This window comes from Scyliorhinus canicula, chromosome 4, assembly GCF_902713615.1.
Source record: "Scyliorhinus canicula chromosome 4, sScyCan1.1, whole genome shotgun sequence".
Lineage (NCBI taxonomy): Eukaryota > Metazoa > Chordata > Chondrichthyes > Carcharhiniformes > Scyliorhinidae > Scyliorhinus > Scyliorhinus canicula.
The window spans coordinates 37,367,897-37,394,148 of NC_052149.1; the positions used below are offsets into that span (position 1 = coordinate 37,367,897).

At 43.4% G+C, this 26,252-nt stretch overlaps 1 protein-coding gene across 3 annotated transcripts in view; it reads right to left on the bottom strand.

Annotated features, from left to right (window-relative positions):
- Positions 1 to 26,252, bottom strand: part of usp24 (ubiquitin specific peptidase 24) — a 200,945-nt gene that overhangs the window by 37,879 nt on the left and 136,814 nt on the right. For all 3 annotated transcript variants that reach the window (XR_005460306.1, XM_038794055.1, XM_038794056.1), the window contains exons 39-51: positions 24,006 to 24,197; positions 21,441 to 21,558; positions 21,144 to 21,288; positions 19,586 to 19,705; positions 17,612 to 17,740; positions 11,866 to 11,964; positions 11,699 to 11,781; positions 9,725 to 9,866; positions 6,903 to 7,022; positions 5,813 to 6,033; positions 5,514 to 5,638; positions 3,735 to 3,876; positions 2,807 to 2,957 (exon numbers count right to left, since the gene is read on the bottom strand). Coding sequence is in view for 2 of the 3 variants with exons in the window: in XM_038794055.1 (XP_038649983.1) it covers positions 2,807 to 2,957; positions 3,735 to 3,876; positions 5,514 to 5,638; positions 5,813 to 6,033; positions 6,903 to 7,022; positions 9,725 to 9,866; positions 11,699 to 11,781; positions 11,866 to 11,964; positions 17,612 to 17,740; positions 19,586 to 19,705; positions 21,144 to 21,288; positions 21,441 to 21,558; positions 24,006 to 24,197 (1,787 nt within the window). In the remaining variant the exon portion in view is untranslated. The remainder of the gene's footprint in view (positions 1 to 2,806; positions 2,958 to 3,734; positions 3,877 to 5,513; positions 5,639 to 5,812; positions 6,034 to 6,902; positions 7,023 to 9,724; positions 9,867 to 11,698; positions 11,782 to 11,865; positions 11,965 to 17,611; positions 17,741 to 19,585; positions 19,706 to 21,143; positions 21,289 to 21,440; positions 21,559 to 24,005; positions 24,198 to 26,252) is intronic.

Genomic DNA, 26,252 nt, shown 5'->3' on the forward strand with positions numbered 1-26,252 from the left:
ATTAGATACAAAAGAACAGATAAAACGGTTGTAGCTGTACACCAACTTCCTAATTGTCGCTTTTAACTGTTACAGTACCAACAAGCAACTACCACTTTTGTTTACCATTACAGAGAGCCTAGATAATTAGTTAGCCCTTGCTGTAAGTAACAATTAGTTATCACACTTTATAGGGTGTATTATTTCCCAGATTTACCTTTCAGGGAAATTTCTTCTCCTCAACTTCCACCCCTGATCCCTTTACTTGTGATTAGAAACTGGCCACATGGAAACTAAAAGCGCAATGCACTGTTAAACATCTGAACTTTTAATGATCCATAACTTTTGATTCACACTCAACAAAGGAATTAACGTTCAAAGAATGCATGATGATACTCAAATTTCTTTTCAGAATCTAATTTTGGAAAGTAAGTTCATGTGGAGCATAAGCAGCAGTGTGGACCACAGTTGAGTTGAGTGGTTCCTTGTAATAAATGATTCTTTACGTTTGTGACATCAATCTTCCATTAAGGAGGAAGGACAAAGCAAATAATATATTTCAAAATTATGAAATACCTGGAAAAATAAATTACTAAAACAGCACAGCAGATATGAAATAAAATCAGTATTTTCTTGGAGGAAAATCATAGTAGGTGAAACCCCCAGTTGATGAGTTACAAATTAATACATTAACATTAGAGTCTGCCTTTATTTAATAAAACAACATTGCCTAAATGAGCATATTTTATATCCTTCATCTGTTAAATGCACTGTAACAAGTTTGATATCTATCCATGGCACATTCTCAATAACATTTTGCTTATTTCTGATATGATCAGTTAAAAATGTGCACAACCACTTAACTTTGGTGTGTAAACTAAATTAAAAGCAGCAAGATAGCTAGCCTAGTGGGTACCTGTTTTGACCAATTTTGCAACTTTAATGGTTCTATAGGCATTTTGTCCAAAATCTAATTTTCTCATCATCTACCACTGCCTCAATAGCACGGAGTGGTGTGAAGGAGACTTCTAACACTCCACATCTTAGAATACAAACAAACAAACAGTGTTTAACTTTAAAACATATTCCTTGTTCCTTAAAAAAGGGTATGATGATGGATTAAAAACTTACGTCAGGTAGGGTATTGTTCAAAAGGAACAGGTAGAAGAAGCTCAACAGTCTGGAAGATTGGCTACAGCAAGCTTTATGCGGGAAATACTTAAGAACACATTAGGAAGCCGAAGGTGCTAATTGGGTTAAAATTTCCCAAATTTCTGATTGCCAGGCAAGCATCACATTTAATTGTCAAAGTTTGGCTGTATACTTAATTTTGATGCAAGAAAAATGTAGCCTTCTGCTTCAGTGTATCTGTTGGATGTCTTAGTTGTGGTGGTGTAGTTGTATTGTCGCTGAACAAGTGGTCCAGAGATCCTGGGTAATGATCTGGGGACCGAGTTCAAATCCCACCCATGGCAGGTGGTGGAATTTAAACTCAATAAAATATCTGGAGTCACAAGCCTAATGATGACCATGAAACTATTTTCACAAAAACCCTTATGGTTTGCTTTTGGGAAGGAAATCTGCCTGGTCCAGCCTACATGGTTAACTCTTAAATGGCCTAGCAAGCCACTCAGTTTTTGGGCAGCACAGTAACACAAGTGGATAGCACTGTGGCTTCACAGCGCCAGGGTCCCAGGTTCGATTCCCCGCTGGGTCACTGTCTGTGCGGAATCTGCACGTTCCCCTGTGTCTGCGTGTGTTTCCTCCGGGTGCTCTGGTTTCCTCCCACAGTCCAAAGCCATGCAGGTTAAGTGGACTGGCCATGATAAATTGCCCTTAGTGACCAAAAAGGTTAAGAGGGGTTATTTGGTTACAGGGATAAGGTGGAAGTGAGGGCTTAAGTGGGTCGGTGCAGACTCGATGGGCCGAATGGCCTCCTTCTGCACTATGTTCTTTTCTAGAATTATTTTACATAGCCCAGCCAAAGGAGAAAATTGTATAGAACCTAGGTCACTTTGCAATTGCAGCATCTTACAAAGAAAAAAGAAAAGTACAGGCCCTCCAAGCTCATGCCGACCATGTTGCCCGTCTAAACTAAAATCTTCTACACTTCCTGGTTCCGTATCCCTCTATTCCCATCCTATTCATGTGTTTGTCAAGATGCCCCTTAAATGTCACTATTGTCCCTGCTTCCACCACTTCCACTGGCAACGAGTTCCAAGCACCCACTACCTTCTGTGTAAAAAAACTTGCCTTGTACATCTCCTCTAAACCTTGCCCCTCGCACCTTAAACCTATGCCCACTAGTAATTGAACCCTCTACCCTGGGAAAAAGCCTCTGACTATCCACTCTGTCTATGCCCCACATAATTTTGTAGATCACAGTCAGGTCGCCCCTCAACCTCCAGTGAGAACAAACTGAGTTTATTCAACCGCTCCTCAAAGCTATGGCTAATTAGCTATGCACAATGGAGCACCTTTCTAGGTACTGAACAAATACATATGGCATATTTATTACTTTATATATGAAGTGGAATAGTGAAACATACGCTTTATGTTGCTCATATACCAATTCTATTTAAATTAACACGGATTTACTATCTGAGTCTTGGTCAGATCAAGCATATATTTACACCACTTCATAAAGATAGGGAGACTCAAGTGGCAGTGGAATGTATATTCTAGTAGGTATACCTGAACTTTGGAACATCCTGGTGCTGTGAAAGGTTCTGTACAAATCTTCTTTGATTTATGGGCTTATCTACTGCTTACCTAGATCCCTTTGTGTTATGACTTTCACTTCAGTTAAATATTGGCTGTTTCTTACCTGGTAAATTCTGGCCGGTAATTTTTCCACAAAGAGACCCTTCTTTTCTCCCTTCTTTACTAGCTTTGTCAACAGGGAAAGGCGGTCGTTGTTCGGCCTATGAGGACGAGGTGATGACTGAGGTGAAACCTCAGGTGAAGAAGGAGCTGACCTACCCCAAAGCAACAAAAGAAAAATTTCAGATGTACAACAAATGGTGAGATGCAGGGTTAAATTCCAACAGCAGTCTCAATTTGATTCTTTTGTCAAACTGAAGAAAACAGGCTATAAACAAAAAGAATATTCTGGTGTGTACGGAGTCTGTTCTCCTCCTACTTGGGATACACAGCATACAAAAAGTCATTCAGGAAAATGAAACCCACAGAAAAAGCACTCATTGAAAAATTGACAAAGCCACTAAAAGAAGCAAAATACCAAAGATGCTGAAGGTCTGAAATAAAAAAAGGTTTGGAACAACTCAGCAGGCCTGGCAGCATCTGTGGGAAAGAAAAGAAGAGTTAACATTTCAGGTCAATAACCTTTCGATAGAACACATCAGAACTAATGAATGGCCATAGATATGAAACATTATAATTCTCTGCCCGTGAACGCTGTCTGACCTGCTGAGTGTATACAGCATTTTCTGATTTTGTTCTACAAAGGCAGCCTTGACTTATGACTCAGCTCACTTATCCGATTGATGATGAAAATGCTGCTCACTATTAAAGAGTAAAGAAGCATCGGGGAATGATGACAAACAGAATTCATTCTATTTTGCAGAGGGACTGAGTTTGATGCATGAATGTTGGCCACTTGGATGTGTTACTCGCGCCCCTTCAGGATACAAGGGATGAAACACAAATGAAATATTAAAGGTAATTAGGTTCAGGAATTGTATCAATAAGGTTATTGACATGATTTGTGGAGTGTTCAATAAGATTCTACTTACAACGATAGATCCTCTGCTTCCTGCCGAACAACACTAACTCGGCTTTTCTTTGGTAAAACTGGAGAGTTTTGGTCTAGCATTCGTTGGTAAAACAACATATAGGCATTCCAGTATCGACGACGGACTTCAGGATAGGGGTTTGCTTAAAAAGGAAGACATTTGAATTGCAACCTTGATGAAATAAGTTTATTCCATTAATTAAAATGTTATGATGGCTCATTTTAATGAGTGCTATTTAAAAAATTACATTGAAAAAAAATGAAAACCATTTTTTAAAAAGTAAAAAATTAGCATCCACAGCAAGTTATCATTGAGCTTTAGTGATTTTTATTATTTCTCTGATCGTTAATTCAGTTTTGATATCTGGGTGTTAATGTCCAAGCTGGAACTTATCGCACATGCCTAGTTTCTTGGAGGTGAAGAGCCTTTTTAAAAACACTGCAGCCTGTGTAGTGAAGTTGCTTTCATATAGTGCTCCAGAATTTTCATCCAGCAATGAGGCTCTGGGTGAGTTAGGCTATTGAGGATCAAGGAGACGATGAATCAGCTGAAGTCAGCTGAGCTGGAATGAAAGTTAAACACTTCTGCAGCAATATCCTGGGACTGAAACAACTGGGATCCAACAATTACAACCATGCCTCCACAGACTGAAGTGTATTCTCTCTGATCTCCAATAGCATCAGTTTGTCTCAGGAAACGTGGTGTCACACTTGGCCAAATGCTTCCTTGATATTTGATCTTATCCTGGCAATTCTTGATCTTGTTCCTGGTTTACTCAACTGGATATTCTTTTCTATTTTTAGGTTAGATTCACAGGTAGATGGGATGTGTGGGAACTGAAACTTGTACTTCTGAATCATAAAAGCAATTATTGCTGATGAGCAGGTGGGATATTGGATTTCATATTAAAAAAAATTTTTTTCCAATTAAGGGGCAATTTAGCATGGCCAATTCACCTACCCTGCACATCTTTGGGTTTTGGGGGTGAGACCCACGCAAACACGGGGAAAATGTGCAAACTCCACAGTGACCCGGGGCTGGGATCAAACCCAGGTCCTCAGCCGTGAGGCAGCACTGATAATCGCTGTGCTACTGTGTCACCCTGGATTCCTAAGTTAGTGTGTTTTTCCCACGTCCAGCTTCTCTTCCCCACCCTAGTTCGCCACACAGGAAAAATTGCAAGCAACAAATTTTTCCTTCAGTGCCATACACTTAATTATTTTATTCAGGGGATTTCAATGCAGTCCCATTTATCTACTTAACTTAATGTTCACGTGTAATATGAATTTATTTCAGGCATTTATAGAATGAGGCTGGAACGCCAGGATCCTCTACTGCCCCATCTCCACCCAGCTAACAATTCTTTTTTTTAAAAGAAAGTGTGCCATTAGCTGGTTTAGCACAGGGCTAAATCACTGGCCTTCAAAGCAGACCACGGCAGGCCAGCAGCACGATTCAATTCCCCTACCAGCCTCCCCGAACAGGAGCCGGAATGTGGCGACTAGGGGCTTTTCACAGTAACTTAATTTGAAGCCTATTTGTGACAGTAATCGATTTTCATTTCACTAAGGTTTTGACAAAATAGATTTGCTTCCATGTTTTGCACCACTCTTATTATGCCTCTCAATAATAGACAGGAAAATTAATAGGGATTTTCGTGTTTTTTCCTACCATGTCTTCCTAACCACCCCATTAGCCAAAACCTCTGTTCAGCAGAACTGCTGGTTTAAAGGAGAGACACAAACTCTTGAAGACATTGCGAGTTCCAAACTGACTTACATTGATCATACACTTTAGGTCTGTACTCTCCACCAAAACATTCAAACTCCAATGTCTCATCATTTAGATCAAACTCTTCCACCACTGTGTCATTGAACTTGTACCATTTTCCTTTGCCAGTAGCCCTGCATAATCAAAGAGTGGAAAGTAAGCCCAGAACCAAACCAAACTTAGCATGCAGCAAATTACTCATTAGCTCTGACCAGTTGAGACAGTGCAAAATTCATTCCTTATGTTTAGATTTTCACTGCAATCAGAAAATGTTAACATGCTTAAAGCATTACATATCTGTCACTTGCCTCCTGTCCTTGATGAATGAGTAATAGTGTCCAGCGTGTGCCTGGCCACTATGAACAATCACTCCAACCAGCTCATAGTTTTCAGTTGGGGCGCCTTTCTTTCGAGGAGAGCCTCCACCCATGTGATCGCCTGCTTTGCCATTTTCACCATGTTCGGAAGAATGCTCTTGTCGTGCCATTCCGGACACCGTATATGGCTCCATGTTTAAAAGCCAAGGAAACTAGTACGATAAAGGGGGAACAAATGGAGATGGATTGTCGAGCAGTCCTGAATTCATGTAAACTATAAATATTGCTGCAATAAACCAATTAGCAATAAACACATCAGTGGACAAATGCATTAACACGTGAGCAATTACATTTACAATTCCATTGTCTCCGAATAGAACCATCAGTCACAAACTATTCTGTGATGCTGTAAACCCTTTGAGATTTTGTTAACTGAAGATGCAGAAACTATTTTCTAAATTCAGAATAAGTTGAGGGCAGTAAAGGGAAGGATTAACATTAAATTTAAAGGCGACAGTGATACAGTAGTGTCATTGAAGTAGTAATCCAGAGGCCCAGGCTAATCCTCTAGGGACATGGGTTCAAATCCCACCATGTCAGCTGGTGGAGTTTCAATTCAATAAATAAATCTACAATATGGTGCAATGAAGCCATCATCTATTGTCATAAAAAAACATTTGCTTCATGAATGCCCTTCAGGCAAGGAATTCTGCCTTGTTTACCTGGTGTGGCTTACATGTGTCTCCAGGCCGACAGCAACGTGGTTAACTCTTAAATGCCTTCCGAAATGGCCTAGCAAGCTACTCTATCCAAGGGCAATTAAGGATGGGGAACAAAGGCTCTTTTCACATCCATGAAAGAACAAAGAATAAAAAACACACCAAAATGGATCTATTACATTCAGCAGGCATGGAAGAACCAGCTACTTGCACACCTAGACACTGAATAAAGAAAGCCTTCTGTTTTGGGACTTTACATTACTTATTCTACACTGATTCAGTGAACCTATGAGAAATGATAACTGTTTTTTAACATTTTATCTGCATAAAGAGTTAGCACTATATACAGGCTATACATTTACCCTTATTTGTTCATCGTACTTGATAGAACGCCCACTTTCCCAGTCGAACCCGAATCTCATTAAGTGGATGACTAACACGCTGGGTAGAGACTTGATGCACATTCGTTTCACTGTTGTCCTCTTAAAAAGAAAAAAAAAACACAAAATGAACATAGTTTATAGCAACAGCACTCACATATCTGGGGGCTAAAATCCACACGGTGTGGTCTCCATTATTAAACCTATCTGCTGATAGTTGTCATAAAAGGAAAAGAGAAAGGTGGCTACAAACAGAGCAAGATTCAGTTCCATAATTAAACAAATCTTATATCTTTGCACAATTTTTACCATATAGCATCTTTAACATAGAAAACATCCCAAGATAACATCCCAAGATACACCAAGTTAAAAAAAACACACTGGGCGAGGTGACAAAAAACTTGATTAAAGGAGCGGGGTCTCAAAAGGAGGGGAGAAAAGGAAAGATTTAGGAAGGAAATTCAGGGTATGAAGTCTAGACAGCTAAAGGATAGCTATTAATAATGAGGTGAGGGAGGGAATAATACAGAAGAGTCTATGATTAATGGAAAGAGAGATTTAGGGTTAGTTGTATGGCTGGATGAGATTACAGAGAGGGAAGCGTGAGACCATGAAGGAATTCATATAAAGAGATATAATTTAAAAACAGAAGGCTAGGTTGGGAAACCAGGCACCAGTGTAGGTGAGAAAGGACATGATGGCAAGTTGTTGTGGATAGCAAATGGGCAACATTTTAGATAAGCTGAGCACAGAGAATACAAAACTCCCCAGGAGCATCAAAGTCATAGAATTTACAGTGAAGGAGGCCACTCAGCCCATCGAGTCTGCACCGACCCTTGGAAAGAGCACCCTACCTAAGCCCACAGCTCCCCCTATCCCCGTCAAGTCAAGTCTGTAGATGGCACTTGTGTGTTTCTGCGGCAAATGGCCTGAGAAAGCTTAGTTGGATGAGCAGGTGGTCTTTGCGGAGGAGAGGAGATTGGGTTGAGAACTCATTTAAACTGCAATCATATGTCACAAAAATAAAAAGAAACCATGTTTGTGTTACATGTGGTTCAATGTCTGAATCCACGAGAGATTAAATAGTCCGAAAATGACAACAAAAAAGGTCCACTTCTGCAAGCATCAATAGCATTGTAGATAACTGCCTTGAATCTTTCTTCCATGGATTTTAGGTATACTTTAGCATTAATACCACAACTGCTTTCCAAGAAGCATCGGATGGAAAATAAATACATTTTTCTTGAAGCTCATTGTTGAGAATGCTTGACATCCCCTATGTCACAAAACATCTTGCATGACGTAGCTCTAAGGCAATGATACACATTGAGCAACATAATGGCATAAATATTTCTCCAATGAATGTCAAAAATTCATTACAAATACAAAGAATGTTATCAAGGAATTGTATTAGAGCAATCCAATCTTTCGTTTCATGTTTAAATCATATGGTGGAAACAGTATAATCAATCTTTGACTCAATCCCAAATGTACTAACAGAAAATGGGTATAATTGGGACACAGGATCCCAATATTTATTTGCATGATCAGGGTGAAGGGCGAGCAGGGCACAGCGTGTGACAGCGCATAAACGGTTGTATTTTGGACTCTATAGTGTTTGTGGAGGATGAGACACTAACAAGATGTCACTAGTCACATTGAACGTAGAGGTTACAACAGCATACATACTGGGTGATATGACATTATCACTCGACAATCTGAAGAAAGGTTACATCTAAACGCTAACCATCCTAATCTTTAAGATGTATACTGACCAAGTTAATTTTAAAAACGTGATCAAGCATTTGTTTCCTCTTGTCTACCCTTTTTGTTTTGTCTGTTCATACCACTCTACCACCAAAACTGCCTATTTCCATCTCAAACACTGACGCCTCCACCTCCAATACATGCTTTGGTCACCTCTAGAGTTGATTTGACCACTGACCTAGTTGCTCATCCAGCCTCCATAAAGGACAACTAGTCCAAAATACAGCCATCTGCATCCTGGCCCACACTAAGCCTTTCTTGCTCTTCATCGAGTTCTTACAAAACAGCATTGAGGTCCTACACCCCAACTCGAACTTACCCTTTTCTTTTTCCAAACCCTTCCAAGGGGAGTAGTCCGAGGTGGGGTGCACTTTGACGGTCGGGCAGATTTGATGGGTTGAACGGCCTCCCTCTGCACAGTAGCGATTCTATGGAACCTAAAGTTCAGATGTGGCTCTCACCACATTAGGATTCAAACGTTGTTGCTGACTTTCTCACATTCGGTTCTAGTGATGGTCAGCAAACAGGTTTTGGCTAAGGTCAGTGCAGAAGGATGCCATTAGGCTCATCGAGTCTGCACCACCCCTCTGAAAGAGCACTCCACCCATGCCCTACTCCCCACCCCATCCCAGTAACCACACCCAAACTGCACATCTTGGGACACTAGGGGCAATTTAGCTTGGCCAATCCACTTTAATCTGCAGATCGTTGGACTGTGGGAGGAAACTGGAGCACCTGGAGGGGACCCATGCAGACACGGAGAGAAAGTGCGGACATAGGAAGAACGTGCGGACATATGGAGAACGTGTACACTGACAAGGCTGGACTTAATCCCAGGTTCCTGGCACTATGAGGCAGCAATGCTAACCACTGTGCCATCTCTCCAGAGACAGGGTGGGTGGCACTGCAGCCTCAGCAGTGAGACATGGTCTCTGGACAACAGCATCAAGTTAATTTGTTTAAAAGTCATTCGAATTCTGATAAATGCGAACTGCTGCATTCATTATGAAAACACTGTTGACTTGTAGTAAACTTACTTTTTCTTTACACTTCTCACAATAATACGCATTGCCTCCTTCAAGCACCTCTCCTCTCACAAACTGATCCAGTGAGATCTCCAGGCTTTGGCAGGATGTCACTCCGAGGTTCAATGCCATGAATGCTTCCTCACGCTCATATCTACAGGAAAAAGTTGATCAGACACTCTAATTTCTGCCGAGAACATCTACACTCATATTCAGCTCGCATTTGTTAGCTCTGAAGATAACAAATGTTAGCTCTGAAGATAACAAATATTGAGCATTTATTTTATTCCATTAGTTCAAAGTACAGTAAAGCCCGAAATAAAATTTGACAACATACCTTCGGCACACAAATGAAAGTTGTGACCCACTGGAGGAACGACTGAGCAATTAAGAGTACTTAGCAATTTACGCAATTCCTTTAACTGAGGTTGCAGAACAATGATTTGATAAGTTGGACAACCTCCAAGTGCATTAGGTTGGCAGAAGAAAAGGATAACTCTGGGCAGGAACAAAACACTGAAGGTGGAAGGCTCAACTGCACATCAAAAACCATGCCAAATTTTGACCCTTGCAAGTGTTTTGGGTAATTTTATTATGTCAATTAAATTACATAAATAGAAGCCTTGGAATATAATACTGTTAGCCACAGTGGCTGTGACTTTATGCAGGCCAAAGGAATTTTCCTACTTCTGTCCTGCAAAGACCTCACACTCCAACCAGTGAGAAAGATTTTGGAATACAGAAAAGTAACTTGAAAAATTCTGGGCTTTACACGGAGGTTGGTAGCAGCCACGGTTCCTGAATGTGCAGTGAGCAGGCTAGCCCAAGACAGCAGTTAAAAATGTCTGCTGATTGAGCATTCCTCTACCTTCTCCATAACGGACAGTAATGACCTGGAACTCGCTGACCACAAGAGCGGTGGAAGCAGAGACAATAAATGATTTCAACGGCAAATCAGATGGGCACTTGATTGAAATAAGCCTGCAAGACTTTATGGATAGAGCACTGAATGGCACTGACTGGATTGCTGCACAGAGAGCCAGCATGGATTCGATGGGCCAAATGGTCTCTGTGTCCTACTGACCCTATGAATCTAAGATTTACCAATCAGCTTTAAAGTGGCTTTGCAGAAGATTGAGAGAACGCTGCTTACGCCAGGGTGAAATAGTCTACGACAGGCACTGTCAAACTCGGGGGTACGACCCGCGGGTGGGTATTGTGAGGGTCACGGAGTCGACCGTTGCGGCGCTCCCGATCGCGTATATCTGCGCGCAACAGCTGCTGTTAATAACACCGGCTGCAAGCGGCTGTCAAAATGGCCACGAACATGTAAAAAAAGTACGGCCGCACTGTGCTTGCGAAAAACTATGGGCATGCGCGCTGATGATCGGGCACGCATGCGCAATGCGGCCACTTTTTTTTTTAACGGTCGCAGCTTTTTATTTTACAAGTTGCGGGGGGGGGGGGGGATGTTTATTCATTTAATTTTTATTTTTTGCATTTTGTTTTAACAAGTCGGATGGGTTTTGTTTGATAAAATTTTACAGGAAAAAAAACAAAAAAAACAAAAAAAAAAAAAACCGCAAAACTTTGGACTCCATACTTTCCGACACCGGAAGGCTTCACCTTCATCCAACAGGTTCCGTTGGAGGAGCGTGCATGAGAGCCAAAGGGACCCAAAACCATTTCCTCCATTTCTGTCAGCAGCAAACAAGGTAAGAGAAAATGGTGGGTCACGCAGGCCGGCCGGGTTGGGTCCCGAAGGTTGGCCGGTTGGTAAAAATGGGTCCCCGGAAAAAAAGTTTGAAGAACAGTGGAGGATGTTTTTTTTCAAAATTACAATAAATTTCCTCCTCTGCAATCCCCAAAACATTGCAATGGTTAAGTTGCAGCATTCTTCGCTAAATAAAATCAATAAATCATTAAACAGAAAGGTTTTTAAAAAAATACATTGTTGTCAACCTACATGATGATAAAGCTACTCACCTGTGAGGACAATCTTTGCAGATCTTCTGATCAGAGAAGATGCCCTGGAAAGTGTTCTTGAAAAACTGTTCACGTCCAAGTTTCTGTCACGACACCAAAGTATTGTGAATTGTATCATGAAAATATAGGATGATTCTGTATATGTCCAAGTGTTGTCATGTACCTACCTTAAGGTGCTCATCCATCTGGTCGATCAGACTGGTAAAAAATTCATATGCATCTTGCTGCTCACGTACATACAGCTCCTTATTCCACAGCTTGAAAATCTGTGGACAGAATAAGTAGGTATGCAAAGAATTAATATACATTTGCTAAAATATTGTCTGGACAGTTTATTTTGTACGTTACATGCGCATTTATTTTAATTTTCTAGTCTTCAAAACAATTTAACTCAGCAAAGACAGATGGTAGATAAATGGTTCTCAGCTCGCTTTCCCAGTGTTGTTGCACATTCAACTAATATGTTTCCAACTGGGACTCATTAAATTATTTTTCCCCAATGTGACAAGTGAACTAGTCATAATTCTGAAACTTGCAAAAGCATGGTTGAGATAACAAACTTAGCGCTGGAAAAAGTGGAAGTGCAAGAACAAGCCAATGAATAGGAAAAGGCCTATTATTGAATTTTCTTGAATGATTCACTGCAATGCCATTGGAGCAGAAAATTACTGCGGTAGAGTGGGGCAAGCTAGCCCCCCTCCACCCCCCCGGCTCCTGTTCGGGTCGGACCATTGGACCTTTCCCCCCCCGATTTTTGTCGGATTTAATTTGGAAAATTGATGGTGGAGGCAATTGTGAAGAGGAATCCTATATCAGTACATGGAGAGGTAGACCAGAAGTGCTCGCAAAGGAAGAAATAGGCAAACAGAGTAGGTTTGGGCTGAGGCTGCAGTGGGAGAAAGCATGGCGGACGACCGGGGTCCTGGCTCGACAACCCAGTGGTCAACGGAGCAGCTGATGCAATTCGTACAGGAGGGCTTCGCCAAGCAGAAACAGGAATGCCTGATTAAGGAATTGATTGTGTGGCTGGAACTTAGACTGGATGCTCAAAACCGGGCGATCCAGAAAGTAGAGAAGGCACTGGCTGACCAAGAGGATCATCAAACTGCAGTGGAGCTGTAGGGGGGGGGGGGGAATGCTGAGAGACCAGCAGAAAAGGCTCCTGGAGAAGGTGGAGGACCTAGAGAATAGGCCCCGCCGGCAGAACTTGAGAATTGTTGGTCACCTGGAGGGGTCCGAAGAAGCGGACGCTGGGGCATACATCGCGGGCATGTTCGAGAAGCTGCTGGGGGATGGGACGTTCTCCCGACCCTTGGAGGTGGACAGGGCTCACAAAACGCTCGCGAGGAAGCTGCGTGTGGGGGACCACCCCCCTCAAGGGCAATGGTGGTGAGATTCCATAGGTACCTGGACAAGGAGTGTATTTTACGGTGGGCCAGGCAGACACGGAGCTGTAAGTGGGAGCACAGCATCCTGCGATACCAGGATCTGAGTGTGGATGTGGTCAGGAGAAGAGCAGGTTTCAAGAAAAAGGTTAAGTTTGGATTGCTATATCCGGCCCATCTTTGGGTCACGTGCGAGGAGCAACATTTTTACTTTGAGTCGCCAGAGGAAGCAATGGACTTCGCTAGAAGGAAAGGGCTGGTGGCGGACTGAGATATTTGAACTTTGCTGCAGCGCTCATGTTGAGAAAGTTTCTTGTTTTTCGGACGTTATTTGTAATGCCTTCTGTATTGATTTGGGGCCTGCTGCAGAGCTGTGCGAGTTAAAGTTTGCATTTGCACTGATGGGGGATGGAGGTGTGAATATTAGATGTTGGATGTTGGGGGAGGGGACAATAGGTGGGAAAACATCTGGCGCCATGGGCAGGGGTCACCTAGCTCACTGGACGGGCTATCGCACGGAAGCGCAGTGGGGGGTGAGCGAATGTTATGCTTGTTGGAGGAGGTGGTTTGCTCGCCCGTTGTTACTGGGGGGGACGGGGACATTTGCTGTGGGACAAAATGGAGGTCGGGGGCAGAAGCTGCCTGGGGGCGGGTCTGCGGATGCATGGTCGCGGGCTGGAGACTGTTCCAAGAAAGGTGATGGCTGATTGGCGGAGTGGGGGGATATGAGAAGCCCCAGGCTGATCACATGGAACGCAAGAAGGCTAAATGGGCCAGTTAAGAGCGCATTTGAGGGGACTGAAGGCGGACGTGGCAATGTTACAGGAGATGCATCTCAGAGTAACTGATCAGATTAGATTAAGGAAGGGATGGGTTGGACAGATTTTTCCACTCAGGGCTGGTTTCTAAGACTAGAGGTGTCGCGATCTTGGTTAACAAGCGAGTGTCGTTCAAGGCGGGAAGAATAGTTGCAGATGTGGGAGGCCGTTCCGTCATGGTTAGTGGGAAGCTGCCGGCAGTACTCATGAATGAGTACGCACCAAATTGGGATGATGTGGAGTTCATAAAGAGGATGTTGGGGAGGATCCTGGACCTGGATTCGCACATGTTGGTCCGGGGGGGGGGGGGGGGGGGGGGGGGGGGAGAATATGCACGGTGCCAGCAATGGCAAAGGAGCTAACGTGCATAAAGTGTACTCCCGGATTGACTTTTAAATCCTGAACAGGGGTTTACTGAGGGGGGGGTAGTGGGCACCGGGCATTCAGCGATCACGGACCATACCCCGCACTGGATTGACCTACAGGTGAGCAAGGTGTGTGGCCAACGCCCGCACTGGAGACTGGATGAGGAGGTGCGTGGGCGGCTGAGGAAATATATTCAGACAACCTGGAAGTTAGTTCAGAGGGTAGGGACGTGGAAGTAGTGGTCGCAATGGACGCAGAGAAGGCATTTGATCGGGTGGAATGGGAATATCTGTGGGAGGTTCTGGGGCGATTTGGATTTGGACAGGGCTTTATCAACTGGGTCAGACTGCTGTATCAGCGTCCCGTGGCGAGCGTACGGACAAACAGGTTAACATCGGACTATTTTAGGCTGCACAGAGAACGAGGCAGGGATGCCCCCTCTCCCCACTGCTGTTTGCGCTGGCCATAGAGCCACTGGTAATTGCGTTGAGAGCATCAAGAGGCTGGAAGGGGCTGGTCCAGGAGGGTGGAACACAGAGTCTCACTATACGCTGATGACCTGCTCCTGTATGTTTCGGACCCACTAGAAGAGATGGAAGAAATTATGAGGATTCTGGTAGAATTTGGCCGGTTTTCAGGTTATAAATTGAACATGGGGAAATGTGAGATATTCGCAATTCAGGCAAGTGGGCAGGAGAGGCAATTGGGGGAGCTGCTGTTTAGAGTGGTAGGGGGAAGCTTTCGGTACCCAGGCATCCAGGTGGCACGGCAATGGGAACGGCTACACGGGTTAAATCTGGCCTGACTAGTAGACTAAATGAAGGAGGATTTCCGAAGGTGGGACGTGCTCCGGTTGTCACTAGCTGGGAGGGTGCAGACAGTGAAAATGATGGGAGAGGGCGGGCTAGCGCTGCCGAACTTTAATTAGTATTGGGCGGCAAATATAGCCATGATTAATAAGTGGGTGGTGACTGTGGTGGTGGTGGTGGTGGTGGGGGGAGAAAGCGAGAGTCAGTGTGGGGGCGAGTGGAGGTGGCATCATGTAAGGGCACTAGTTTGGGGGCATTGGTAACGGCATCTCTGCCGTTCCCGCCAGCACGGTACTCCACCAGCCCTGTGGTGGTAGCAGCCCTGAGAGTCTGGGGGCAATGGAGGAGACATGTGGGAGCAGAGGAAGCATCGGTCTGGTCTTCAATCTGCAATAATCACCAGTTTGCCCTGGGGAGGCTAGGTGGCAGAGAGCAGGGATTGAGAGGATGGTAAATATGTTTATAGAGGGAGATTTTCCAGCCTGAGGGAGTTGGTGGAGAAATTTGAATTGACGGGAGGGAATGAGTTTAGGTACCTACAGGCGCGGTACTTCCTACTCAGGCAGGTCTCAACCTTCCCGCTCCTCCACCAAGGGGGATACAGGACAGGGTTGTTTCCAGAATGTGGGTGGGAGAAGGGAGGGTTTCTGACATTTACAAGGAACTCATGGGGTCAGAGGAAACGCAGACTGAAGAGCTGAAACGCAAATGGGGAAAATTAACCGTCAGCAGAAGGGACGGGGGCAGGTTTAGAGTAAGGCGTTAGTAAAGGTGAGACCTGTGAGGGAGGCAGAAGGCTTTTGCACTATGCTTATATTTGTATGTACATTGTTTCTTCTGTTGTTGTTATAAAACCATAATGCCTCAATAAAATGTTTATTAAAAAAAACACGCACAGCAATCTTAAAGAAATTGTGCAATGCAACAGGCTGTGCTATCAAATTCGAGGCAACATTAATTATGATGGGCTGGATTCTCCACCGTCGGGATGCTCCATTTTGGCGGCAGTCCAGGGATTTCCCGACGCCGTGGGGCTGCCCCACAATGGGAAACCCCATTGACCAGCCGGCGAAACGGAGAATCCCGCCGGCATGCTGAACCAGAAACCTGACGAGGCGGGACGGAGAATCCACCCCCATGTCTTTTCAAGGTCAAACAGTCCACTGACAGGTACAGTATAAGTTCACACAGGCTACTAAAACCTGTCTGCACTAAGATTGTATCTCAGCATATCACTGCCTGGAGACAGAAGTAAGAAGGAAGAGAGATAGTTTCTTAGCTTGTTATTTAAGCTTTTCAGTTTGTCAGTAAAATTGCATCTGTGAAATCATAGTGCTTACCTCCAGCTAGTTTAAAGGCTTTTGCCAATCTGAAAGGCGGCTAAATGCATCCCAATGGATTTCCCACTTCCCTGCACAGGCTGAGTATACAGGAACATTCTAAGATTCATGTCCTACTAGATTTGATCATGTAATTTTGGCTGACATTTCAGTGCACAAATGAGGCAGTTCCAAAGTCAATACATAATAGGGGCTGCACCTCAAAATAATTAACTTATTGTGGAGCATTAAGATGTCCTGAGAGTGGGCAGCACGGTGGCCTAGTGGTTAGCACAACCGCCTCACGGCGCTGAGGTCCCAGGTTCGATCCCGGCTCTGGGTCACTGTCCGTGTGGAGTTTGCACATTCTCCCCGTGTCTGCGTGGGTTTCGCCCCCACAACCCAAAAATGTGCAGAGTAGGTGGATTGGCCATGCTAAATTGCTCCTTAATTGGAAAAAATAATTGGGTAATCTAAATTTTTAAAAAAAGGATGTCCTGAGAGTATAGCAAGGTACTACAGCTACATGCAAAATTCATTTGTAATTGAGCTCGCCTCAGCTGCATATTTACACTGGGTATAAATATGATGGTTAGAGATCACCTACAAGCTCAGAGTACAATTAATGTTCAACTTCATTAAAATTCGCATTTGGGGCCCAGACTATTTGCTTTTGTTAATGCTGCGATGCCAAATCATACTTGTTTACTTCCTGTTGCTGCCGCCTAGTACACGTTCCCCATACCTGGTAACGGCTTATTCTACAATTGAGTGTGAAGTAATTACTCAGTTACATTAGTTTTGAAATATTACCTTTTCATACATTTCAGGTTTCTTTTAGGTTTCAGGTTTCCCGTACCAGCCTCCCCGGACAGGCGCCGGAATGTGGCGACTAGGGGCTTTTCACAGTAACTTCATTGAAGCCTACTCGTGACAATAGGCGATTTTCATTTCATTTTTCTGGTTTGGCACATAGCATCACACTTATGCCCATCCCATATGCTGGGTTCAAGGCTGTGGGACGATTAGACAGCACCATCTAGAATGCTTAAGCTAGGTTTCTCAATGACTGGGCTAAGGTGAGATATTATTGCTCAAACATCACATACTTTCCAAAAGATTTGTCCAACACAGTTCATGCATTTTCCTGGAGAAAATGTCCAATGAAATAATCACAGAAAATAAGAATATTCTATATTATTTCCAATTTTCTAACCTTCCAGAATGTCTCTGGGACGTAGTATTGCAATTTGCTTTCCATCAAGTGCCCAAAAAGGGACTGAACCTGATAGAAAACATTCTCTTCTGGATTCTCATCATCGTCGTCATCAACTGACAGCATTGCCTGCAAGAAGGGGGAGAAAAACTGAAGGTGAGAGAAATCTAAACCAGTCCCTTAGGCACAATTCCTTTTCTGTGAAAGTACAGAGGGCATCATTCACAAAATCTGTGCCTTTTTTGTTATTCATTCAAAGGATGTGGATGTTGTTTATTGTCCATTTATGGTTGCTCCATGATTGTCCTTGTGGGCCTTGTTTACCAGATCATTTCATAGGTCAGGAGAAGATTTAAGCACATTGGTGTGGGATTAGTCACTTTTAGGCCCCACCAGGAAAGGTCAATGTTTCTTCCTTAAAAGGATATTATTGAACCATTTGGGCTTTTAAACAATCCAATAGCTTCACAGTCATTAAATTGATTCCAGCTTTTGGTTAATTTCCAGATTTAAAAAAAAATGAACTCAAATTCTTAAACTATCATGACGAGAATTGGAATACTCGTCCAGTAACATGACCACTATGCTATCAAATATGTTGGGAGGATATGGAGGAAAAGATAAATATTTCCGGTAAAATTTACTTTTGCAATCTCTCATCTGATTAATTGACAATATACACTGATCATCTTTATAAGGGATGCACCTGTGAAGCAATCATTAATAAAGATAAACACAATTTCCTGCCACCACAACATCCATCTAGAAACTTGGGAGCTCACAAGAGTGCAACATTGGTAAATGGTATTGAACTTTGAAATCTGACACCAATGTGTGTCCAGAACAAATTATGATAACAATTCCAAGCCAACGGTGTGGAATTAAAGATCTGAATTCATGGTGAACATCATGTATTGGATTTGATATCCAGTGTCATGGCAGAAGAGCACGTGCATCGAAAATGACTTTGTTGTGGATTTGTTTTAAACACAAACTATGGGCTGAATTCTCCACCCCACGGAGCCAGCAATATGGATTGCAAACGAGCGGCGAATGGGGCGTCCGGCCAAAATAGAGGTTCGTGCCTAGTGCCGAAATTACCACTATGCTCCGCCTCCCTCCGCTGGCAATGGGATCGAGGTTTGCACCCACGCATCAATGAGTGAATGCTAATAGACCTTAATGACCCATTTGCATCTAGTCAGCGGGCCTGGCACCAGAGTCTCCAGGCTCTCATGATTCTCCGGTCAGGCAAACACATGGGCACGGATTACTACTGTTATTTACCAGCATGGCCCTGACATGGGTCAAAGGGGTATTCCATTAAGCAAGTTGCCCCCAAAGTTCACCCATCCCACCATGGATAACCTGCCACACCCCTCCCCTGACGCCCCCTAAAACGAGAGACCTCACCTCCCAGTCCCCCAGATAGGGGAGACGCCCCTTCCCAGAACCCCCTGGATAGAGAAGACGCCCCCTTCCAGACCTCCCTGGCTAGAGGAGATACCACTCCCAGACCCCCCTGGATGGAGACGATGCCGCCTCCCAGGCTTCCTGGATAGAGGAGATGCTCCTCCCAGACCCCCTGGGTAACAGAGATGCCCCTCCCAGATCCCCCTGGGTAAAGGAGATGCCTCCTTCCAGAGCCCCCTGGGTAGGAGTCAGGCCCCCTCGGATAGTGGGGATACCCCCTGGATAGGGGAGACACCCCCCAGATTCCCTGGATATGGGTCTCTGGGGTGGGATCTTTGGGTGCAGTCCCCCTAACCAGGGGGCACCCAAAACATCAGAGGCTTGGGGCCTGAATCACATTGTGGGGGGGGCGGGGATTGTGCATCAATGTACTATTTCAACAATTTAAGTTTAAATCTCACTTTTTTCAAATGTAATTTATCTGCTCCCATGGACAGAGCATGATGCAATAAGTAAAACAAATGATAAGGTGCAAAAATAAATAATTCAAAGCACCATTACCTCTGGTAATCCAGGCTGCATATAAAGTTGCTGGAACACTGCATTCATATAGCATGTGGCCCCTCCATTCTTCAGTCCCACAAACCCAGAGACAGAGCGGCTATCAACAGGTGGCAAGTACTAAATGCAAAAATACAGAGTGCAAATATCAAAATATGCAATGCGTCAATAAATACTTAATAGTTCACATAAACATAATTGACAAAACATCAGAGAATTGATTGGGGTGTGACAAATAAAAGTCAGTGACTGCTGGGTTAAAAAAATACTGGCTGCAGAATAGCTAACACCTCTAGCAAGGCAAGACTTTCAAGGTAAGGTTAAAACTAACAAATGGAAAAATAAAAGGGTAATTAAAAGTTTCCTGCAGAAATTTCAAACAATCCTTTGAACAGCAAAAGGAACTACAATCATAACTTACTGAGAGCTAAGCAATATTTAAAACTTGAATTCAGACCTACTAAACAAACAAAACAATATGAGGAAGAAAGGGATTACAAAAATTTAAGCATGATGTCACTGCATTTGTATTTTCTAGTTTTGTGAACAATCTCAATTTTGTGATACAAATATTTGTTTGGAAGTATATGCCTGCTTAATGTTACTGACATTTCAAGAAATTAAAAATAACTTCTGCTTATGTTCTCTGCTGTAACATGTTTTCTTATTTTTTTGGGATAAAGATTATTATTATAAACAGTCTCCTGCTCCATTCAGAAAATTAGTATTTACTCCAGAAACTAACTAATGAGAAAGGTTTGAAAAAAAGAGGGCTATAGAAAGAGCAAAAAAGCAGGTGCATGCCTCAAGCAATTGCTCTTGTTCTTAAAATCCTAGTGGGGATAAAAGATGGAGGATTCTCATTTGGAAGAACAATAGATAAGTAATTAATGGTAACTACAGTAATCATGTTTGGCAGTTTTATTTTGCTTAGTGATCAATTGTGCTGTACTGAGGGCAGCACTGTGGCACAGCCCTGATGCCTCACGGCGCCGAGGTAACAGGTTTGATCCTGGCTCTGGGTCACTGCCCGTGTGGAGTTTGCACATTCTCCCCGTGCTTGCTTGGGTTTCGCCCCCACAACCCAAAAGATGTGCAGGGTAGGTGGATTGGCCACATTAAATTGCCCCTTAATTGGAAAAAATGAATTGGGTACTCTAAATTTAAAAAACAAATTGTGCTGCACTGCAACATATCGCTTCATGCAGGCGCTAACCAAATGCTGGTGAGTTTATGCTTCCCCTCAAGGAGAAAGATACAACAGTGCAAAACGCACAAATCTAATGGTTAAAGTTTTATTTTTAAATGAGGAAAATTAGTGTGCCTTGAGGTGATTAATCCAGTATTTTTTTATCCATATTCACTGAAAGTTTGCATAATTATGTATTAATAGAGCCTGATCTTGCGCATAGTGGCAGAGTCGGGTTGTCACATCGCTCCTATTTTCCTCCCTGGAAATTCAAGCGATTCCAGACAGCAATGCTTGGAAAACATTATCAATTCATTGTACATACTATTATGGAATAAAATAAAATCTAAGAGCCAGAACTTCACTTACCTCAAACTCCTTTGTAAGTGCAGGGTCAAATTGGTGGTGCATTGAGAGAAGCTCATTAGAGATAAGCTGGAGATTACTCAAAGAGCTATCTGCTAACATAACCAGCACCTCATAAGCAGCAAGTCGGCTATTGACCGTACTGCACCTGAAGAGAGAATGAGAGGCAGGGCAGCATCAGCATTTATCACTCAATGTTCAGGTGAAATCTAGTCCAGGTTGATGGGGAAATAGTTATGAAACCAATCAAAGCAAACTGCTTCGTTATTATAAACATTAAAAAGAGCTGGTCTTACATACTTTGGATGAAAATCCTGTTGAGTAATCGAGCAGCTCGCAGCTGGACTGCTACTGGTCAAGATGATTTTTGAAGCACGGAACAGGAAATCTTCCATGAGCTGTTTGATTAATGATGGTCCTGCATAAAATCAATCAGTTTAACAAGATCAAAAGCAATCCACCCCTTGCCTCATTGGTACCAAAACAGTAAAATGATTATCTTATTAGGTTGGAATCGTGGGTTAGTGGAGTTATAATCAAGTGGGTTATTTGGCACTGGAATCCAAGGTAGTAGCAATTTAAACAGTGAGATGTGGAAATCAATAGATACACAGAATCTTTGTTCTGGACGTTAAACAGGCTGGCTAGCGTATGTGGCACATGATCTGTAAAACAGCAGGAGTGACGGAACAAACGTACTTTTCTTGTTTCAAGCTTTATTTGTTGGTTCTGGGAGCACAGAATGCCAAAAGAAATGCAGCTTTTACTTTCAAGGGCTTGGCTAATGGAACAAATAGATGGAACTTTTCAGCTTAATTTTGATTAACCTTAGTATTGACATGGAAGTCGACATGGGAAGCATTATGCTTGACTATGACTGCTGGGGTGCAGTGACTAAAATTGTGCCAAGCGATGGGTGTGTCCTGTGCTGGTAATGTAGGTTTGCTGTATTGATTCGGTACAGTTTCAATTTCCTTGGTATTGGCACAATGGCCAATGAATCAAAACCCATTTTTCCCATACCAACCTTTAAGTCATGTATTCATCTCGCTCTTAGTTACCCTATGCCAATTCGCACATGGCTCAGGAAATAATCCAGAGATTATTACCTTTGAGCTCCTGCTTTTTAATTTGGTGCCTAACATCTGATGCTCTCTGCAGAACTACTTCCTTAGTCTTACCCATGCTGGTGGTACCTAAATGGACCACTGGATTCTCCCCCACCACTGCAAATTGCTCTTCAGATATCCCGAACCTTGGCGCCAAGCAAGCAGCACAGCTGTATAGACTTAAGACCCTTGACTGTAGAGAATGGCATTTATCCCAGATCATATTGTACCATCACTACCGCATTCCTCTTTGTTTTCCCCACTTGAATGGTATCCTTCACCATGGTTGGTCCAATCATCCACCTTGCAGTCTTACTCCCCACTCACACAGGTAGCAAGCACCTCATACCTGTTGGACAAAGTCAGGGACTGAAGCTCCTCGATCACTACATGTTGATTCCCCTCACCAGTCTGAGTCGTAGTCACATCATCCTTTTCGGTGACCACTGACCAAGGTTCTGCTTAACCCAAGAGAAATGACTGTCTCCTGGAATGAAGTGTCTAGGCAACTCTCCCCCTCCCTGATGCCCATCAATGTTTGCCATTCAGATTTCCAGCTCAGCAACTTGGAGCCAAAGCTGCAGACACTACCCGGTTGTCCTGGACTGCAGTGCATTTCACAAGATTCCCACATGCTACAGTCATAGCACACCACCAGCCCTGCCATTTCTGTCCAACTTTATTAATTAGTCAATTAGTTAATAATTTATACAGATAAAGTAATAAAAAGTTGTGTTCACCTAGCTTGGAGACAAGGAAGGACAGTCATCAACCACTTTAGGCTACAAAAAACAGATAAAGGAGCAGCTCTCTTCCCCCCCCCCCCCAACCCCTAATTCCTACCTGAACCAAATTTCCAATTCCTCACTCAATCTACATCTCACTCAACTGCAGTCTGCTGTCCGAGTGTGGGTTTAAACCACTCTGCTATATTGAGCCTCCGATAACTCGAGACCTAGCTCAGCTTTCTGCTACAGTAATTAACACCTATTGAGGGCAGCAATTTCAACTGACTGATAGTTACCTGCCATTTCAGGCAGCTCCCTATTTAACGAGGCTATTGAAGACTGAAAGTACGAACCTAACTCTTAATCTAAATTTAAGAAACACTCATCAGAAATTCCCAGCTGACGGGAGAGGGACTTGAAATAGGCACTGGAAAGGAGGTCGAGGGTGGAGGCAGCCAAAGGGCGGGCCAGGAATGGCGCACGGGCCAGGGGCCGGCCCGAGAAAGGCTATGGCTGACGGGTGGGGGGGTGGGATGTGCCCCCCGACCAGGCTGATCACCTGGAACGTCAAGGGACTGAATGGGCCGGTTAAGAGGGCGCGGGTGTTCGCGCACTTGCGGGCCCAGAGGGCGGACGTAATTATGTTGCAGGAGACATATCTGAAAGTGTCGGACCAGACCAGGGTAAGGAAGGGCTGGATTAGCCAGGTCTTCCACTCGGACTTGGACTCGAAAGTCCAGAGGGGTGGCAATCATGATCAACAAGCGCGTGCAATTTGAGGCAGAGGGCATATCCGCAGACAGGGGGGGCAGATACCTGATGGTACGGGGCAGACTGGAGGGGAGAAGAGTGGTGCTGGTGAATATATATGCCCCGAACTGGGATGACATGGACTTCATTAAAAGAGTGCTGGGGAAGATTGAATGGCGGAGCCGGTTCAAAGGGCCGAATGACCTACTCCTTTTTCCTATCATTCAATATTCTGAAGCACATTTTTAATAGTGGTTGTAAAAATAATCTTAAATTACCGAGTAATTCTTTCTCTGGGCCACTGAGTGACAGTAGAGTTTTGATAAGGCGCAGATGTCCCGCAAGCAGAACATTATCTGACTCGCTAGTCTCTGATTCAGCAGTCCATGTGGGCTCAAAGTTGTCAAGCCAGTTAACCTCATCTTCTAACATGGCTGCAGGGCTAATTTGAAGCTGTTCCATTTCTGAAGCTAAAAAGAAATAGGTGATTAAATTCAGTGATGATCTTGCTGTTAAAAATGAGAAATAAAGTATTATTTAAGACTGTATAACATTGTTAGGTAGAACACTGCTTCCATTTAGTGCTCTGAATTCAACCTAGACAGGTGTGCAAGTAACTTCCCTCTTCAATCCATAAAACAATCCTAAGCTAATTTTTTTAGTAATTCTAAACTATGTTCTAAATTAGTGTGTACCCAAGGCACAATCTATTCTCTATTTCACTGGCAACCTTATTCAGGGGAAGCCATAGAAATGTCTGCAGAGAAAAATAAATTTGACAATAATGGTCTTAGGTGGTTGGAGCTAAAATACACCAAATGTTAGAGCTATGAGGCATTCCTGCATCAAAACCTATCCTATTCCTGACTAAAAAATGTCTAATGCTGCTGCAAAGATAACGGAATTATTCAATTCCCCAGTACTACGTTGCAATGCGGGCGGGGCTGAATCATGCAGCATTATTTCAGGTGAAACTATGCATTTTGAACTATTCCAATGATCATTTTGCTTTGGGTTTTACTCTAGTTCAATGAAGAAGCATTGCTTGATTTAATTCTGGGAAACTGAATAGGTACGGCACCACTAAACAAGCAAATTATTTTTAGGTTTAATGTACAAAGTAAAAAGGGTAATGATGGGTAAATGATAACGGTTTTCAGATTTGGAAAGTCAAAGAAAAAAATTACTTAGATACGGTAGGATTTTAAAATGTTATTTATTAATTCATGGGAGGTCGGCGTTGCTGGCAAGACCAGCATTTATTGCCCCATCCCTAATTGCCCTTGAAAAGGTGGTGGTGAGCTGCTTTCTTAAACTGCTGCAGTCCTTGTGTTTAGGTGCAACCACAGTGCTATTAGGGCCGGAGTTCTAGGATTTTGACTCCGTAACAGTGAAGAAACGGCAAAATATTTCCAATTCAGGATGGTGAGTGACTTGTATCTGTTGCCAGTATCTTTCTAAATGGTCGCAGCTGTGAATCTGGAAGGTGCTGGCTAAGGAACCTTGGTGAGTTCCTGCAGTGCATCTTGTAGATGGTACATTTCGCTGCCACTCTGCATCGGTGGTGTGAATGTTTGTGGAAAGGGTGCCACTCAAGTGCCCTGCTTTGTCCTGGATAGTGTTGAGCTTCTCGAGTGTTGTTGCAGCTGCACTGACCCAGACAAGTGGGGATATTCCATCACAGTCCTGACTTGTGCCTTGTAGATAGTGGACAGGCTTTGGGGAGTCATGGGATGAGTTACTTACTGTGGATTCTTAGCCTCTGACCTGCTCTTGTACCCACAATATTTATATGGCTAATCCAGTTCAGTTTCTGGTTAATAGTAACCCCTAGGATCTTGATAGTGGGGCATCCAGCAATGGTAATGCCATTGAATGCCAAAGGGCGATGGTTAAATTCCCTCTTGTTGGAGTTGGTCATTACCTGACACTTTCGCAGCCAAATGCTATTTTGTCATTGGTCAGCCCAAACCGTAATATTGTCCAGGTCTTGCTGCATTTGGACATGGACTGCTTCAGAAACTGAAAAGTCGTGAATGGTGCTGAACATTATGCAATTATCAGCGGCCATCCGCACTTCTGACCATATGATGGAAAGAAGGTCATTACTGAAGCAGCTGAAGATGGTTGGTCCAAGAGGAACTTGGGATCCCTGAGGATCTGCTGGTTCAAATTAACTGGCAAAATGGTTAGCAAATAGGACAAAAATCAGGCGTGGAGAATCTTCAAACACAAGATAGAATACAAAATGGATATATTCCCACAAGGCAAAACGTGGTGCAAAGAACCGAACTCCATGGGAGAGACTAAATATAAACTGCAACTTAAGGAAATATGAACCTACCACGATTTGTCACAGGAAACTCAATCATATGTGAATTTGTAGCAGCATGACTAGAAAGTTGGCTGACAGGTGTGAAACAAAGGTTTGATGATATTGCTCAGAAAGGGGGCAAAAGTACAAAAGCAAAGAGGTGACAAATTTGTACAAGGTTTTGGTTAGGCCAGTTAGACCAGAGCATCTG